The sequence below is a fragment of the Mytilus galloprovincialis genome, chromosome 8 (assembly GCF_965363235.1).
Source record: "Mytilus galloprovincialis chromosome 8, xbMytGall1.hap1.1, whole genome shotgun sequence".
Taxonomy (NCBI): Eukaryota; Metazoa; Mollusca; class Bivalvia; order Mytilida; family Mytilidae; genus Mytilus; species Mytilus galloprovincialis.
The window spans coordinates 94,707,374-94,727,761 of NC_134845.1; the positions used below are offsets into that span (position 1 = coordinate 94,707,374).

The window sequence follows — 20,388 nt, forward strand, 5'->3', positions numbered from 1 at the left end:
CGTAATACCAACAATCAAATGTAAGCATAGACAATTCGGATTGAGAAGTACATTCCTAATTATATTGTGTAAGGTGAGATATATGTTTGTTTTCAAAAGAGTATACATTCGAAATATTTCATTCACTATTTGTCTTGTATTATTTATTTGATTGTTTAAGAAATGGAAAATGAAAATGTGTAAATGCTACTACTAAAGCACTGGGAAATCTAGCTGGTGAAAGCATATAATATACACATTTTGTTTTTGCTATCATTTCGAAAGGATCATATCTAGGCTAATGCACCAATCATTTTATTGTTGATTATATATGAAATTTTATTCAAACTTTATTTTCAATGGCAGTAACAATTGAGTGGATTACGTGTGTGTTTTTTTTAAATATTATTTTTAATGGATTTTTTTTCTTGGGGCGGGACATGCCCCCTTTAGTAGAATATCTTTATTATCGTCGCATTTTTCTTATTCTTTACTGCTGTCTGTTATGCTTTTTACTCCTTTTTAGTTAATTTCCAGGTTTCACCATAGAAAATATTATTAATTGTAAAATCAAAAGTAACATGAAATGAAGGTAAAATAGATATGAGTTCACTGAACTATATTCCTGAACACCGTTTACTAAAGGATAAGGTAATTTCTTAATGAACACTTTGAAGTAGTTGTAGAACGCCCTTCGAACAGAAAATATTGCATTAAATTGAAAAAAAAGCTTCATTTTGATTAACGTAGTCATATGTTTTTGATGATTTATTGGGAATATATAATATTGTCCTTCACTTAATTACAGTTCTAAACTAAAAAAGTATTTTTTTTAAGTCTATGATACATGTTTTCTTATTCAAATGTTCAATAAAAAAAAACCGGACAATTTGTTTAAAAACCTGGACGATTTCACAGCTGCTCACGAAATACACGGACAATACCAAACTCTGATTTCTGTGATTAAATTCGAGGAAATTGTGCTTCTTTGTTGAACAAAACATGTATAGTATTCAATATAAGATGGGTAGTAATGTAAAAAACTACAATAATTACAAAATAGCAGTTAATTGAACTGATCCCATGTTTTATCTCTCGAAAATGCCAGAACTACACTAAAAATAAATGAACCGAATCACTCGAAAAACCACTATACCTACCGTGAACTGGTCCGAGTACACAGTTATTTCGTAGTGCATTTCCTTTAGACAATAAATGAAAATGATAAAAAATCCCACCTGCGCTTTCTCCATAATATTTTTACAGTGTGTTGTACTACTTTTGGGACAAATTATATCAAAATTATAGAAAACTTCATCAGCTATCAGCTCTAACTCAAAATATGGACAATTTTATGTGAAGGGGGTCTTGCAATCTTTTGACAGCTTCCGAAATGTTAATTTTTGACCTTTTTCAACTGGACCAAATCACTACTTTACATTATAATTCATGAATCACATTTATCTACAGTGTAATTTTATCCCCCTTCTTGCAACTAGAGGCATTACACATGAATAAATAAATTTGGAAGGGGTATAAACAAAATTGACAAGTAACACACTGTCTACATTAGGGACTATATTCGTGGACAACGAAAATCAAGGGACGATAACTGTGTACTCGGACCTAATAGGATAGAAAAAATTGACCAATCTTAATAAAACTTGGTATGACTTAAGCTTTATAAACTATTAGACTGCTTACAAAGTTTCATGGCAATATGCTATATATTATAGACAGTATGATAAATTCTATATTCAACATTACGTGTTAAAATTTGATGTTAAAATTGAAAAATTTCAATTATTAACATTTGGGGCTTTAAAAATCAAAATATCGCAAAAAACACTTTTTAAATGCCTTAATATATAATATATCATGTATCAAACTCATTTAATATATCAGACTTAGCATAATTATTCAAAAGTCAAATTTATATGAGACTGTGCCTAAAAATGAAGGTTTTCCAATGAAGGGGAGCCTTACATGAAGATGTAATATTTTCCAGCAATTTTAAATTTGTAAAGTTTTTTGGTTATAAATAATCTTTACATATGTATTTATTGTAATTTAAATGGAAAGAAAAATTACAAATAGCATATCATATTAGTTAAAAAGGGTCTTAGGCCAAGTAAGTCTGAAAATAGTTTAGGGTCAATTTAGGCCGTAGCACATATATACATTTAAAAATGCATACTAAAGCTATAGGAAATAAAAATTTGTGTCTTATTCATCATTTCTATACTCAAGTTACATGATACAATAAATCTGAGCACATAAGGACTCTTTAGTTCAACTTTTTGTGCAGACAGTATGGTCAAATGCAAAGATTTTTCAATTTTTAGTGAAAAACTTGCATGCAATTTTAGCCCAAACAAAATCAAATCAAATATATTTTATTGCTAATCAAAGCGCCCACAAGGAGCAGAACAATCAACATTAATTACATACAAATGATTACAAGTGATTCAATATGATTAAGACACAATGTTATAAAAAAAAAAACAAAAACAAACAAACCAAAAAATATTTATTAAGACAAGTACAAGAATACAACAAGCACAGTGTTTAATAATATAAGTGGGTCACTGGGCATTTCTATATCTATATATCATTTAAGATAACTTTCCTATATGAGGATAAATTTTCCAATAATTCTCCGAGTTTCTGGAGTATGAAAGTATCTTCAGAGGACATTAGCCAAATAAATTGTGATTTAATATCTAAACCACTAAAATTTTTAAACCGTTGTTTTATTTCATTTAAAAAGTTGAAACGAATATTTGAAAGTTTGTGGCACTGAAGAAGAAAATGAATTTCATTCTTGTAGTGCATTTCCTTGAGACAATAAATGAAAATAAAAAAAATCCCACCTGCGCTTTCTCCATAATAATTTTACAGTGTGTTGTACTACTTTTGGGACAAATTATATCCAAATTATAGAAAACTTCATCAGCTCTAACTCAAAATATGGACAATTGTATGTGAAGGGGGTCTTGAAATCTGATTACTGTGTACTCGGACCAACTTGTCGACATCAGTAGTGCAAAATAAAAGTAACAAAAAGTAACAAATGCATATAATCATATATCCTGATATATGACATAACTCAGTAATTATATCACAACAACTTATTGCTATGATGGTAAATTTCAATCTTCTAAGGACATTTTACCGCGTCATTTGTCAATTTACTATGCAACTATATTATACCTTTTTAATATCAAGAGTTTATGCAATTCAATTACTTTTTTGTGTTTACTTTTGATTGTCTCTTCCTAATCGATATATATTAGGTATGAAAATATGTTCACTATTATCACCATATTTAGCATTTAACAGTAACAAATATAGGGATAGTTGAATACATAGTCATGTGTAATGTCTTAACATGTATAACATCGATAATACCTGTTATATACATTTATTTATATCTGACTAGTGTATCGCCTGATATGCTATAGAAATGTAATCTTTGTTATTTTATTTACTGTATTATCCCTTTAACAAATACACATAATGGTGTAGTTAAATAAATCAACAGATTCAATGTTGTTGACCTCTAAGGTAAATCAACTATTTATCGACTATTTATATCGGACTATTTTATCACAAGAAATGTTTTACCTATTTCATGTGTACATGGTTACAAAGAAACAGTTGAAGTCGGTCAAATTTCCTATAAAAAGAATAATTTGTAGTCATTTTTTTTAATGGAATAAGCGAAAAGCTTTGGTGCCCAAATATATATACATATGACAAAATGTTGGCCAAGTGTACCATCGGGGCATCGACAAAACTTCGATGCTTTTTCAATTCCTTTATGTCACACTGTAAATTACACGATATTCAAAAATTACTTTGAATTAAAATAAATGTAAGGTAAACGAAGCAACAAAATTTTATCTTTTAGTCAAAATTTAAAACCAGTGTCTTATTTTTAATGTAGCCCAATTCTAAATATATCAATTGCCATGTTACTATTTAAAACATATTAAATATACGATAACCACTAATTGTTACTTGTATATTAAATTATGGGATTGAAGTGATAATTTACAACAGTATCAACTGATGACATTAATCTTATCCTTCTAACAAATGACAGTTAATCCTTTAAAAACAATAATGACAATAATGATTTATGATAGGAATAATGAAGACTTTTACCTTTCATTAAAAAAAAATTCATTGATGATCCGGAAAAAAGTTATTCTATCTCCGTATATGGCCAGGATTTAAATAACCTTGTCATAACAACTTGCAAACAAAAAATCAAAATGGCCCAGGCTGCTTCTAAAACGTGTGAAATTTGTGTTTCCGGACCTGGGCATAACTATTGTGAACAGTGTGACCAGCTGTTTTGTGGTGGATGTAAAATATCTCATTTACGGACAAAGATGAGCAAGAATCACACATTTCTAAGTGGCCCAAATATAAACCCGGAAGTTAAACTATATTGTAAAGAACATGATGAAAACTTTATATATTATTGCATGGAATGTAGTTTACCAGTCTGTAAGATATGTGCTATTAAAAATCATAAAAAACATGATCTATCGGAGATTAAGGAATACTTGGAAAGTGTCAACGCGGAGGTAAACAAGGACATCGAAACGAAGATTAGAAAGCTCCAGTCAAAGATAATAGAAATCGATCAAGGAATCCATACACATCAAACTGATGTACAGCAAGTTATCCAGGCTATAAGAGAAGAAGGCAGACACTTAAAAGAAATGATTGATAAGAAAGTTGAAGGTATTATTAACATCCTGAAGGAGAAAGACACAAGGAATGTTCAAACCTTACTGTCTGTTGGCAATGAGTTAAAAACAGCTTTGGATACGACAAAGGAGCAGCAGAAGTTTTATCAAGACACTCAGGGGATAAAAGATACTACGAAATTGTTACAAAAGCTTAAACAAATAAAGTCACAAATCTATCAAATAGAAGAAATAAAGGTTCTTCTTATGCCATCAGTCAAATATGCCAAAACGACAGTAGCAGAGAGTGAAATAGGGAACCTGTTTGGGGAACTAACATTTGAGTAAGTTTGTTCTTAGTTATTGATTCTATGAATTGCTTTGAAAACTCTTTAATATTGTCTTTTAATATACTTTGGATATCTCTTTTCCACTGCATAGGGTTGAATAAATATGGCATCTTCCGCGTCATGTTTCAATTACATTATGTATTTGTATCTCAGATAATCAAAGTTCTCCAGTTTAATAGAATATGCGATACTGCAATGCCTATATATGCACTGTTATTCAATATTGTCAGTGTTCTCAGATCATTGATTAAAATAACCAGCATTTCATGAGTTACAAAACAAGCAAATTTATGCGTTGACTTAATAGAATCCTAAATATATGTTTACAGTTTAAATTGGAATTTAGTAGGATTCAAAATACTCCTAGTACACATTTCAATTTCAATATCTACTAATTAGAATTCCGATTTATACTTTAAGTAATTAAAACCCAGTACAAATCAGGATTCCTATATCTACTATTGGAAATTAAATATCCAAATGTGCAAAAGAATAATTCTAAATGTGTAGTAAATTTCTAGTAGGATCAAGGATAGCTACTAAAACAAAGAAGACGTCGTTATACTATAATAACGATATTTTTTTTTATTATCTTAAAGACAAAATGTCAAATACGTTGAATTCATTTTGGTTATTGTTAATATTGTCATTAAAATTACTCACAATTGACCAGCAAATTAAGTTATAGTCCAAAAATGAAGTTATAATTTGATTAAAAGTTACGACATACCTGTACTCTAAAGAGATTTCAAAACCATAAAGGACCTTCTATAAACTAATGATATACCGCATTTTGGAAAAATGACGGACTTTTAAAAAAAAAGCTTTGCTGTTAAATGAGTTCATAGTAAACTGTAACTAAAATTTATAAAAAAGGTTGTTTTGGGCTCCTTCTGAATCCTGTTGTACCGTAATATAAACATCTCAAAACCTGTTTTTTTTTAAATCATTATGACGAAGACTTAAACCTAATTTAATTCCGTATAGACTGTATTAGGTGTTTACGTTTCATTGAATTATTGGCCTTTCTAGTTGAAGTTTTATTAAAAGACTTTGGAATTTTCGCCAAGAAGTCAGATACCACAGACAAACTAAACGGTCTTTAATAATAGACATATATACAAAGTGTTAGTACAAAATAATTATAGACATATATATGAAGTGTTAGTACAAACTAATAATAGACATATATATGGAGTGTTAGTACAAACTAATAATAGACATATATATGAAGTGTTAGTACAAACTAATAATAGACATATATATGAAGTGTTAATACAAACTAATAATAGACATATATATGAAGTGTTAGTACAAACTAATAATAGACATATATATGAAGTGTTAGTACAAACTATTAATAGACATATATATGAAGTGTTAGTACAAACTAATAATAGACATATATACGAAGTGTTAGTACAAACTATTAATAGACATATATATGAAGTGTTAGTACAAACTAATAATAGACATATATATGAAGTGTTAGTACAAACTATTAATAGACATACTTAAAAAGTGGTAGTTCAAACTTAATATAACAATTATTATCAAAATCTTATCACATCAATCACAAGGAAAACATTCCGGCAGGGCATACACAAAGAAAACCACTATTTCATATGACTGTGTATATTATACTAACCCTTTTGCACCTGGATAAGTGAAATAGGAAAAAAAAAAAAAGCAGTAATTTCAATGCAATGTGGAAACTCGTTTGCGTTATTTTTGGGGTATCTTAACACATCTAATTCGGTTTTTTTATATTTATAAATACACAGTTTTATTTTATCTTAAGATAATTTAGAATTTTGAGATATTAGATGGGAATGAAATTGTTAATAAGATATTCATTTTTTCTCAGAGAAACTGTCAAAAAAGAAGAAAACCCAAAACCTCAGGAGAATGTCAGGTTTGTTTTTATAATAGACATTTAACAAAGTTGTTTCCATTGTTTCCGTTTCCATGTTCAACTCTTCTGTAAATTTGACTTTTGCTACAATAATAAAACCAATGTAAATACCTAGGTTTGTCTCTACCTAAGTAATATTTGACATTACGTTGTAGTGTTCTTAATCTCTATTGTTATCTTTTGTTCAATTGGTTTTGATTCCTCTGGAACCGATGATTATGATATAAACAAAACGCGCGAATAATACACTTAATTATTATATTTTAAATAATGGTTCTTTCTCTTGTAGACATTATATTATAATAAACCCTACAATCTAATCAGTGATTTGGCAGTACCGTTAATTGTTTTAAATTTATCTCTTTTTGCACGTTATCAACTAATTTTAGTGACGTTGGTTTAAGAATATACATATGGTTTACTTTTGATTGTTAGACTAAGGGGTTGCACGACATACATAAGTAATGTAAATATATGTAATTCGTTCAGTTTAGCTAATGGGTTGCACGACATACATAAGTAATGTAAATATATGTAATTCGTTCAGCTTAGCTAATGGGTTGCACGACATACATAAGTAATTTAAATATATGTAAATCGTTCAGTTTAGCTAATGGGTTGCACGACATACATAAGTAATGTAAATATATGTAATTCGTTCAGTTTAGCTAATGGGTTGCACGACATACATAAGTAATGTAAGTATATGTAATTCGTTCAGTTTCGTTTCTAAAATATTATACCTTAAGGTGGTACTCAATACTTTAACTAAAATTAATTTGGCTCGTTTAATTTTCTTAAAATTTTGACAAAGTATTTACTTTGACCCTTTTACAAAAATATAAAAATTTCAAAAAATTTGAACCAACCGTTTTATCAGAAAAATTACACGGCTGGTTATATAGCAGTTTGACAAACACTTATTTTTATCATTGAGAAGATTAATATTCTCTTAACAACACAACTTAATTAAAACGTTTAGCTGATTTTACAGAGTTATCTCCCTGTAGTGTTAGATACCACCTTAAAGTATTCATGATAAAAATTCATCCAGAAAAGAGATCAAAGACATAAAACGATTTTTTTTAAATATTGCCTAATTAGGGAGCATAACTTTGATACAAGTGAGAGGTTTGTCGCTATAAAACCAGGTTCAATCTACAGTTTCTACATTTTAAAAATGCCTGTACCAAGTCAGGAATATGACAGTTCTTGTCAATTCAATTTGGATGTGTTTTGTCATTTGATTTCGCCATGTGATTATGAACTTTCCGATTAAATTTTCCTCTGAGTTCAAAATTTTTGTAATTTTATTTTGTGATATGGGATTAAAATCTCTTAGCAAAATTAAAGGTGACTATTCAAAAAATAAGTTACGTTCAAATATTTATATAAAATCAAATGCTATTAAAGTTAGACATCTCCCTTGAGAATATCTAAACATGATGTCTTTTATAGAGTTACATGTACAGCTAAACAATACAGATACAGATGCATTGATTGCGGGTAAGTGTGATGTTATGTAGTTCGCTTTCGGAGGAGTACAAAAGACAAAGTACAAGTGCACCGATCATTATGAAATCAGATATGCAAATTTGAAAAACAGATAAGTAAAGCACAAAGCAAGTTTTTCCCTTTTCATAAAATTTCATTTATGTTAAAGATGTTATAAAAAAATATTGAAACAGATCTGTGTGTATCAATTTATAACCTTCATTGTCAATACAATATACATTGATTAACTTTCCTAAATTATATTATCAAAACACGCGTAAAGTATATATAGATTATAACATGGCATATTTTGTTTTAGACCCTTTATTAGTCATAGGTCCAAATATTATATCTTTGAGTATTTATGATAAAACTCATTTCGACTTCTCATTCTTAATTAGTTATTTATCTTCAGACTCGGACTTTTGCCTATTTAAAGTGATATGATATATTCGGGAATATGTTTTCTACGCTTAAAGTCTAATTCGTAAACTCAAACGAACATAAGATATTTATCAAATAACCACAAACTCGAACATGGGAGACGCCACTTGAAGAGACAAGCGCACATTTCATAATAAAAAGTAAAATCACAAAAATACTGAACTCAGCGGAAAAATAATTCGGAAAGTCCATACTCACATTGAAAAATCAAATAACAAAACGCATCAAAAACGAACGGACATCATAATCACATGGCAAAACTATGAGTATAATATTGTGGAAAGTTCGTAAAAATACACATGTATTAGATAGCTTGTACTGGTTTCCCCATACTAGTGGCCTACAAACCGGACAATTAATAATATAATTAATTATATTTTTTATAAGGCAAAATGCTACTGTACACTTTGACTTCAATGGCTCGAATGACTTTAAACCATCTGAGTTCACTCGTGCGTGAACTCATTATCCCAATTGAACCGACATTACTATAATTAACAAAACACGTGTCAACTATAAACACACATCATTTTTACATGTTCGATTTTGTACAACTTTGATAAATAAATATAAAAGACTGTTCCTGAGTAAACAAATATACCACCATGATCAAGAGGACACAATAGTTAATTCAACAATGTAGAGCGGTAGAACTTGTTTTAACTTTTGGAAAAAAAGCATTGTGATTATAGCAGACAGCATTAATATGTTAAGCCCTGTTTATGTGAATACTGAACCTCAAATATGTAAGACATAAAATATACATGTCCTCATTCAGTAACTTAGTCAGTGGTTGTTTTATATTATAATGTATTGATTTATTTATATCCTCTTTTCCCTACCCCGCTTATCAATTTAAATATCGATACTTGTCTGTCGCAATTTATATGTCATGCTTGTACATGTTCCAATTTAAAGGTCCTTATTAGTTTGAAAAGAGGAGGTGGCGATGCTCCTAACACAAAACGTTGAGACAGTGTTTTAAGATATACATGTTTTACGATCCCGATCACAAACGGGTTAACTGCGATGACTTGTTTTCGTCTCAATTTTCCGTATAAGTGCCATGATATTGCAGTTTTAGATCTTTGAATGGGAGAATAAATGTCTCAAATGCAATGTGAACTTTTGTGACATACTTTACTGGGTATGAATGGAGGGTAATACATGTATATCAGAAGAAGCATACCACGTCAACTCTCCATACTGGAAGTAATGTGTTGATCTTGTTAGTCACTTCAATTTGTCTTCTTAATGACATTCCGAGAATGGGGCTACGATCAATGACAGACGAACCTATGATTGTGATCTAGATATCTAGATGGCTGTTGATTAATGATATCGATGTATTTCCGTTTTAATCATCTTATATGATATTTCATGTTGACCTTTTCTTTTGTTCTCTCCGATTGTGTTGCTTTAATTTGGATTATGTTGAATAAGTATACACATATCAATGTACCCGTTTAAATACTTAAAACAGAAACATTGAACAACATGGGGATTTTGTCTCCATCATTATAACAGAAACATTGAACAACATGGGGATTTTGTCTCCATCATTATAACAGAAACATTGAACAACATGGGGATTTTGTCTCCATCACTATAACAGAAACATTGAACAACATGGGGATTTTGTCTCCATCATTATAACAGAAACATTGTACAATATGGGGATTATGTCTCCATCATTATAACGGAAACATTGAACAACATGGGGATTTTGTCTCCATCATTATAACAGTAACATTGAACAACATGGGGATTTTGTCTTCATCATTATAACAGTAACATTGAACAACATGGGGATTTTGTCTCCATCATTATAACAGAAACATTGAACAACATGGGGATTTTGTCTCAATCATTAAACCGGAAACATTGAACAACATGGATATTTTCTCTCCATCATTATAACGGAAACATTGAACAACATGGGGATTTTGTCTCCATTATTATAACAGAAACATTGAACAACATGGAGATTTCGTCTCCATCATTATGACAGAAACATTGAACAACATTAGGATTATGTCTCCATCATTATAACAGTAACATTGAACAACATAGGGATTTTGTCTCCATCTTTATAACAGAAACATTGAACAACACGGGGATTTTGTCTCCATCATTATAAAAGAAACATTGAACAACATGGGGATTTTGTCTCCATCATTTTAACTATGATGAATAGCTGTTTTATTGACAAGCATAACACATCCTTTTATTTCTATATGATGGTTCACGTTGACTTTTCTTAAATTTTTTAGTCTCAATACAATGATTTTAAACAAGTTTTGTTATTGCACATTACATTTTGGATTGTGTGCATAACAGACATCTTAAGTTTTTGGTAGACTTAAATGACATTAAAGACTGGCTCTTGATCCATTTTTCATTATAAACTGCAAAGTATTATTTGGTGCTTTCCACATGAGCTACTAGTAACTGTTTCAATTCAAAATTTTATTTTAGTTATCTAATCTTATTATGTTTATTAATGTTTATTAATTAAGGAGAAGGATGTATTATCCGAATGCTTTGTATTTTTAAACTTATTTACCTGTTACTCGTAACGAACGACATCAAAAGTTCAATGTAGGAAAAGAAACTTTATTCACATAGTTTTTTCACTGAACCCCCCAACCTCCTCTTAACTTAATTTTGGAAATATTGATTTAACAATAGGGATATATGTAAAAATCGATTTTAGATATACAAAACCTGCAGAATTTGATTTAAGTTTTTTTTATCTTACATCGACCTTTTGATGTCGTTCCTTAAGTAAACTATAAATGGTAAGATCACATCGGTGTGTATAAATAGCAATAGACCATACTTTTACAAAACAAACATATGTGTGTCTATTATTTATTGTTTTGTCTTAGGTTCTTTGATATGTGTTTTGATGTACAAACATAATTTTAACTCTAAATTGTGTACATTTCAGGACAGAAATAATTTCTGAGTAAGTACTCATATTCAAATTTATTAACAAAAATATACTGAAAAAGTCATATTGCATGGATACATACATGTGATATAATAATATAATAATACATACTTTATCTAAAGAGGGTAAAATCAGTAAGAACATTATTAATCTCCCCCGATGCCCTCTGAATAACTCAAAATGTTACAATAACATAATATACACGTTGACATATATACAACTTTTTATGCAAAAACAAATGGCGAAAAACATACAGAATCGTTTCATGAACATATTTTGTAAATGTCAGATATACAAGACAAATATATGTATTGATTTTTTAAAAGTAGACAAACTTCATCTGATAATTACGTTTTTAGTTTAGAAACAAGAAATTATAATAACTTTGTTTGAACTGTTCTATCGTTTCTATCATTTTGATTTCTACAGGAATACTGTTCCGAAGATCTGTACCGGAATATTGAATTGTTTTTTTTCCATGAAATTTGTTCTCAAACGTGGTATAAAAAAATGATTATCTGATGAACGCAAAGAATATATTGCATTAACATTTTCTCACAAAAACATTACTAACACCAGTACATACTAATGTATTTGAGTATCTGACATAAACACAAATGTATTCATCATATCTTATAGTTGAAATAATGTTTATAAACACAACAACTTTGGAGTTAAAGGAGCAATATGACCGACCGATCCTCGAGGGCTGGTGCACAATTCAATACTTAGTTGATAGGGGTGCCGCTTGGATTCTGTAATTCCAACCTTTTTATATAATTCAAATTAAAAAAATGTTACCTTTTCATATACTGAGTAGGTAAAAATGTTACATTTTCATATACTGAGTAGGTAAAATTGTTACCTTTTCATATACTGAGTAGGTAAAAATGTAACCTTTTCATATACTGAGTAGGTAAAAATGTTACCTTTTCATATACTGAGTAGGTAAAAATGTTACATTTTCATATACTGAGTAGGTAAAATTGTTACCTTTTCATATACTGAGTAGGTAAAACTGTTACCTTTTCCCATATTATTTGGGTTTTGTTTGGTGTATAATGTGACAGTGGAAAACCAAGGTGTCAAAAGATAAAAAAAAATAATGGTTGTTTAAACACAGCCAGGAACACCACTAAAGATGAAAGACAAAGCTATAGGAAGTTTATTGACCTTATCATATATTTCTGATTGTTTTCCCGACCTATTCACATATTATAAAGCTTGAAAAGGTGACCTATTCCAGCGGCATGTCCTATCATCTTTTTTATTAAGAGTGGACACCCACTCCAGGGACCGATCATAGATGTAAGACATAGTTTATCATTTGCTGAACCGTATACTGTAGTTTTACAATTCATTTTATTCATAGTTGTAAGTGGCAAAAACTATGACAAATTTATTTATTTTTATTCATTATGTTTTAATATTTTATAATTTTATGCAGTTTCATTTTTCATTAAATGATTTTTTTTTCAGAGAAAAACCTTCGTAAGTATAAGATTCATATTATATTCGAACATTTAATTTTACTAGAAATATAACAAATGGTCAACAATCAGTCATTGAGTTCATGAGTGAGACCTATCACTGTTAGAGGATACTTGTCAAAGTCTGAAACCTCTGTGTATAATGGGACACTCTTCCTTTGTGTAAACGAACCATGGTACACAAAGTTAAGAGAAACAATGGTTATATAAGGTTCTAGCAATATTGGTATATTTTTTGTAAACACTGTCGTAAGAAGGCACGTTAAAAAATTTATTTATGTAAAGTTCCCACATAATAACAACCCAATGATCATGCAAGATAATCTGTATACGGTACTGTAGAATTGAGGTAGCTTTCTTGGTGGTAAATGAACTCCTTGACACATATTTTGGTTGAATACATGAATTAAAGAAAAGACGGTAGGCAGCATAACGAAGAGAGTGATGGGAATCGTAATATTTTTGAAAAATGTTAAATATTCTAAACCGACATTCTTACAATTTTATGAGATTGAAATATCACTTAAAAGTTTACAATCTATAGGAATCAACACTGAAAGAGGAAAAAAATACCAGCTGTTTTTCTTTTTGATATTCATATTTTCTACATCTTTTAATTACCGAACGTGACTTATACCCGATTGTGACTGTTTTCTTGAGTTTGAATTCGCATTACTATAAGACGTGTCACGGTACTTTTCTCTCCGAAATCCATGCATTTAGTTTTGATGTAATATTTATTATTCTCTTCGGATTTTGTCAAATGTTTTATCGTTTGTAGTAGTAAATCTTATTTGTCTTCTGTTTTCGTGTGTTATGGTAGAGATAATTAATCATCCAGTTCATTTGGTTCAACTAAATTTATACGATATATTTGGTTTACAGTTTGATTAAGAGAAATACCGACATAGCTAGATATTAAATTGTTTATCTAATTACTATCACACTTTGATATTAATTAGTATTGTAATTTTTATGGTTATTAATAAATGTTATATCAACATTACAAACCCAATCCCGAATTCTATCTGAATTCTATCCTATTTTTTAGGAATTTTTTCGAAATTCCACTGTGACGTCACTTAAATTTGTGCTTTTATCGATTTGGCCAACGCGGCTGCGAAGTTTTATATGCTTGTGATAGGATATGTATCTATCAGTTTTCATTTTGTAGTTAGTCACTGGTTTTATCATTGATATCTATTATACATGTACATGTATAGTTATTTTATAAAAAAAATACTGTTTTCAAAAGTATGAATTATTCTAAATGATAAGGATGTTCTAATCTTAGGCAGAAAACCCTATATTTGGCACAACATTTTGGAACTTTTTGTCCTCAATGCTTTTCAATTTTGTAGCTTTTGTTTGGCTTTCGAACTTTTCTCATCAGAGCAACACTAGTTGGTCTTGTGTAGACGAGGTGCGCGTCTGGCGTATTAAATTTTAAACCTGGCGACTAATGTTAGCTATTATTCGTGTGTTTCTCTGTTCTATATGCTCTCCCATTTATTTGTATTGTAGTCCTATCGTGTAATGTTGTCATTTTACTGTTATGATTAACATTGTTCTAACAGAGGAAGGTTTGGAAGGCCAAAAACCCAGGTCTAACCTACCATTTTTTTTCTTAAAATGTCGTGAATCAAGTCAAGAAAATGGCCATTGTTATATTATAATTCGTTTCTGTGTGTGATACATTTTAACATGTTGTAATTCTCCTCTTAGTGTGTTTCTTTCAGTTTTAGTTTGTAACACGGATTTATTTTTTCTCTATTGATTTATGAATTTCTATCAGCGGTATAGGAGTAGTACACCGCTTTTCGGAATTAATAAATAGATTTAGAAAAAAAAAACAAATCCGGGTTACAAACTAAAACTGAGGGAAACAAATCAACTATAGTAAACCCCGTCATATTATGTATGTACGTGCCTGTGACAACACAGGAGCCTGTAATTAAGTGGTTGTCGTTTGTTTATATGTTACATATTTGTTTTTCGTTCATTTTTTGTACATAAATTAGGCCTTTAGTTTTCTCGGTTAAATTGTTTTACATTATCATTTCGAGGCCTTTTATAGCGGTATGGGCTTTGCTTATTGTTGAATGTCGTACGGTGACCATTAGGGGTTTATTTCTGTGTTTTTTTCGGTCTCTTGTGGAGAGTTGTCAAATTGACAATATGAGTTTTACTGTCCCTTTGGTATCTTTCGTCCCTCTTTCATACCGCATCTTTTTTTTGTGTAAGAGGAGGACAACGACACAACAGAAACACTAAAATGCAACAAACATAGAAACGAACTTTAAGATAACAATAGCCATTTTCTATAAGTCAGACAAAGGTTTAAAAGTCAAGTATAATACAATTTTAAACCAAGGTAAAATGATCAAAATTTTAAGATAAGATGATCAAAATTTTAAGATAAAATGTTTGAAATTGCAAAAACAATACACAATGTGTTACAGTACTTGCAATCTTAGGCGTTATTGTTTTAGCGTTCAAACAGCGGTCATCGATCAGTCACCAATCAGTCAAGTTCGCGTCAAACTCGCGTCAGCAATCAGTCAGAATTATAGTAAAAGTAATTGACTGATCGGACTGATCGGACGGATAGTACCGATCGACCTTGCTGACGGATTGAACTTTAATACTTCACATGACAAACTAATACAAATTACGGAATCTTAGTTTCGTTTAATTTAATTAAAATGACGACCCGTGAAATACGAACTTCATGTACAACTGATACATTCTTTATTAATTATTTAACAAAGTTTGATGAATTCAAATGAAAAGACATGTACAGATAAAACCTAAATTAAAATATCATCATTAATGAATGGTCTTTTCCGTTTTATTTAGGTTATAATATTTCAAACCCGGTGAGTCCTAAAACAGTGTCTTATTATCGCGATTTTGATTTTATCATTTTCAAAAAATACTCAGGGAAAACGAATTGAAAGAATCAGTTATTGAAAATGTTAGTCTATTGTTTTCAATATTTTACATTTTTGTATCCTTATCATTATAAAATTCTGTAAATTTATTTTATCACAATCACGGACTTTCTATATTCTTGTCACAATCGAAGCCTTTATAACAACAAATTACAAAAAAGGCTGGTTTTTTTTAAACAAAAAACTACGAGTAATTTTGAGCAATGCAAACAACATTACATTATATTTTACTGATAGTGTTTTTTGCCTTATTTAAAAAATAACCATTCTTAAACAATTAAAAGTACAAAAATCCAAAGGCGGTCAATATATTCCATGAAAATGAAGAATAATTTCATATTTGTTCAACAAAAACAAACCTTTAAGTAGATTTATTCACATTTTGTACACAGTACCTACATATTATATATACTCATTGCAATTGAAGCTACAATATTTTCAAATATGAGAAGAAATTTTTGGCTTTTAGGCAACACGTACAAAAATGTAGATCATTTTCCTGAGAGTAAACATAATTTATGAAGAACAACCAATCCTGACGAATAAAAAGTACTGAAATCATATGGCGGTTGATAATTTGTATCAAAATAAAGTATTAATTCCATTCTTATTCCACAAAAAAAGAAGTTTAAGTCTTTTAATTATCATTATATCTCAGTTCTAATTAAAAGACTTGTCTCGAGGTGTTAAAAATAACTGATTTCAAATAAATAGTATCATTTTTAATAAAAAGAAGAACAATTTTGGAAATTTTAAATATTGCGAATAAAATTTTAGTATGATTTCTATGACATTCTTTTAATTTTATGAAAAAACTACCAATTTTAAACTATATACAGTAAAAAAATTAAATTGTGGTCAATAATTTCCACTCAAACGAAGAAATTATTGCATTCTGGTTCAACAAAATCAAAAGTAAACAGATACTTATCCTTCAAATATTCACATTGTATACAAAATTAGTCATAAAAAGGAATTGAAAGCAACTGATTGCAATTGAAGTTACAATATTTTCAAATATGAGAAAAAAATATTTGCATTTTACGCAACGCGTACAACAAATTAACATCTTTTACCTTAAAGTAAACATAATTCATGAAGAACAACCAATCCTTATGAACAAAAAGTACTGAAATCATATGGCGGTTAATAATTTATATCAAAATAAAACAATAACTGCATTCTTATTCCAAACAAGTTTAAGTATTCTAATTTTTATCATATCTCGATTCTTATTAAAAGACTTGTCTTGAGATTTAAAAAATAACTGATTTTAAATAAAATAGTATCATTTTTAATAAAAAGATAAATGATTTTGGTTATTTTACACAATTGAGAATAAAGTTTTTGTATGATTTCTCTGACATTCCTTTAATTATATGAAAAAAACCTTTAGAGTACAACAATCCAATGGCGGTCAATAATTTCAGTAAAATGAAGAAATCTTTGCATTTAAGGCAAAGCGTACGAAAATTTAGTATCATTTTCCTTACAGTAAGCATATATTATGAAGAACAGACAATCCGAATGTACAAAAAGTACTGAAATCATTTGGCGGTGAATAATGTGTATCAAAATAAAGTAATATCTGCATTCCTATTCCACAAAAATAAAAGGTAAAGTATTTTAAATGTTATTATATCCTATTCTAATTAAATTCATATTAAATTGTATCATTTTTAAAAAAAATTATTTTGGTTATTTTAAATAACGCGAATAAAATGTTAGTATAATTTCTCTGATTTTCTTTTAACTTTATGAAAAAACTACCAATTCTAAACTATATACAGTAAAAAACATAAATTGTGGTCAATAATTTCCATTCAAATAAAGAAATGATTGCATTCTGGTTCAACAAAAATCAAAAGTAAACAGATACAGATCCCTCAAATATTCACGTTTTTTTACAAAATTAGTCATAAAAAGGAATTTATAACAACTGATTGCAAATGAAGTTACAATATTTTCAAATATGAGAAGAACTATTTGCATTTTACGCAACGCGTACAAATATTTAACACCTTTTTCTTACAGTAAACATAATTTAAGAAGAACAACCAATCCTGACGAAAAAAAAGTACTGAAATCATATAGCGGTTAATAATTTATATCAAAATAAAGCAATAACTGCATTCTTTTTCCACAAAAATAAAAGTTTAAGTATTTTAATTCTTATTATATCTCGATTCTTATTAAAAGACTTAACTCGAGTTGTTAGAAATAACTGATTTCTAATAAAATAGTGGAATTTTTAATAAAAAGGAGATTTATTTTTGTTAGTTTTTAACAATGCAAACACAATTTTGATATGATTTATACGACATTATTTTAATTTTATGAAAAACAACCTTTTCTAAGGTAGAAAATGCTCAAAACTCCAATGGCGGAAAATTACCATTTTCGAAGGAAGAAAGTTATGTTGACTGAGACATATATCATGTATAACACAATTATGTATTATATATGTCTCTGATGTTAATAATACAAAACTATTAATCAACACAAACAATTTAACGCTCTAATTAAGCATCTTATACTGTAATACTATTTTTTACTTTTTTTATTGCAACCAATTTTATTACAAATTAACGTGTAAATGATGGTGTCTTCGTAGAGGTCGGCGTTCATGGATTGTAAATACTGTTGAGTTTGGTTTACATAAGAATTTGAAATATATACGTGTCCGTCCGATCCGTGCATAAATTTGATTTACTGATCGATCGATGACCGTTGTCACGGTAACTCGTACATAGGTTATTTGACTTATCTGTCGGATCCTATTAGTTACCGATCACCGATCACTTATCGATCAGCCAAACATCCGTCTTCGATCATTCACCGATCAGTCAAGTTCACGTCAAACAGTAACGCCTAAGGTTGCAAGTACTGTATTATATTTTTCAAAAGCAATACAAACTCTGTTAATTTCAATACCAAATGATTGACCAGGTTTTATCTACTAATATTGACTTTTAAGAATGAAGCTTTTACCAGTCAGGGGCATTACTTAAACAAGTAACATTTACAATTACCTATACAAGTAATGTTGAGAACGAGGCTATTTTAAATATAACTTATATAAGTAACTTTTCTAAATATTATTTTTATAGGTGTACAACTACACAGATTTTACTAGCTTCAACAAATTTTCACGGTCATCTGGTTATTTTTCCCATGAAATATAAAATCTAATCTTTCTGAAACACTAATTGCCTTTCTGACGCACTTATCTTTCATATCGACGCTTTTGGGTCAAGGATTGGTCCCTTGAGACTATTACAATATCATTTTCCTCAAAAATCTCGAAGGTAGACAGATATAAATAGATAGAAAATTGTGAATTAAGTAAGACTTGAAGTTATTTATAATTTTTAACCCAAAACAACTACATATGTTCCTTAAATAAGTGTTATTACTAATTCGTTCAAAGATGTATAAAATAACTTATTCAAGTAATATTTTTGTCATTATTTTAAAAGTAACCCTTCACCTTATACTCCTCTTAAATCTAATAAATTCTTCATTTTATGATATAAAATGCTGTAAAAATTCATGAAATCTACATTTAGTCCATGCTTCTATTGAAATTTAAAATAACTCTATTGAGTTATTTTATAATTTTTTAAAACAAAAATTACCTATATAAGTAACTAAAAAAAATTACTTGTTTAAGTAATGCCCTTGACTGTTTACAGTGCAAGGAAGAACCAGACACTTTAGAACACCTACTGTTGGTTGTTTGTCATACTGTAGTAGAAATCAATCTGGTTCCATCTAAATGTTTGAATTTATGAAGCAACACATATTGATGTTCCAATGAATATGGATATTGTTACTTTTGGCCCATATTAAAACTATAATCTATAATAGTCATTTTACTAGCAAAAAATATATCAAATATGCAAAACAAAAATTTGACTTTATATAGCATATTTGCCAAAACAAATAATGTGTAAATGAACAAAAGATATACTGGAACTATTAGGTTAAAGTCACTTAATGAAATTAAGTATTGATGTATCGATATGCTTGTACTGTAATTACAAATATCTTTACTCAGTGAAAATGTAATACTTATATAAGTTATTCTGTAATTAGGTAAT

General features: G+C 29.1%; 1 protein-coding gene across 1 annotated transcript in view; it reads left to right on the forward strand.

Moving 5' to 3' along the window:
- Positions 1-4,216: 4,216 nt before the first annotated feature.
- Positions 4,217-20,388, forward strand: part of LOC143043841 (uncharacterized) — a 49,459-nt gene continuing 33,287 nt past the window's right edge. The window contains exons 1-2 of the mRNA XM_076216022.1: positions 4,217-5,026; positions 6,900-6,947. Coding sequence (XP_076072137.1) covers positions 4,260-5,026; positions 6,900-6,947 — 815 coding nt within the window. The 5' untranslated portion in view covers positions 4,217-4,259. The remainder of the gene's footprint in view (positions 5,027-6,899; positions 6,948-20,388) is intronic.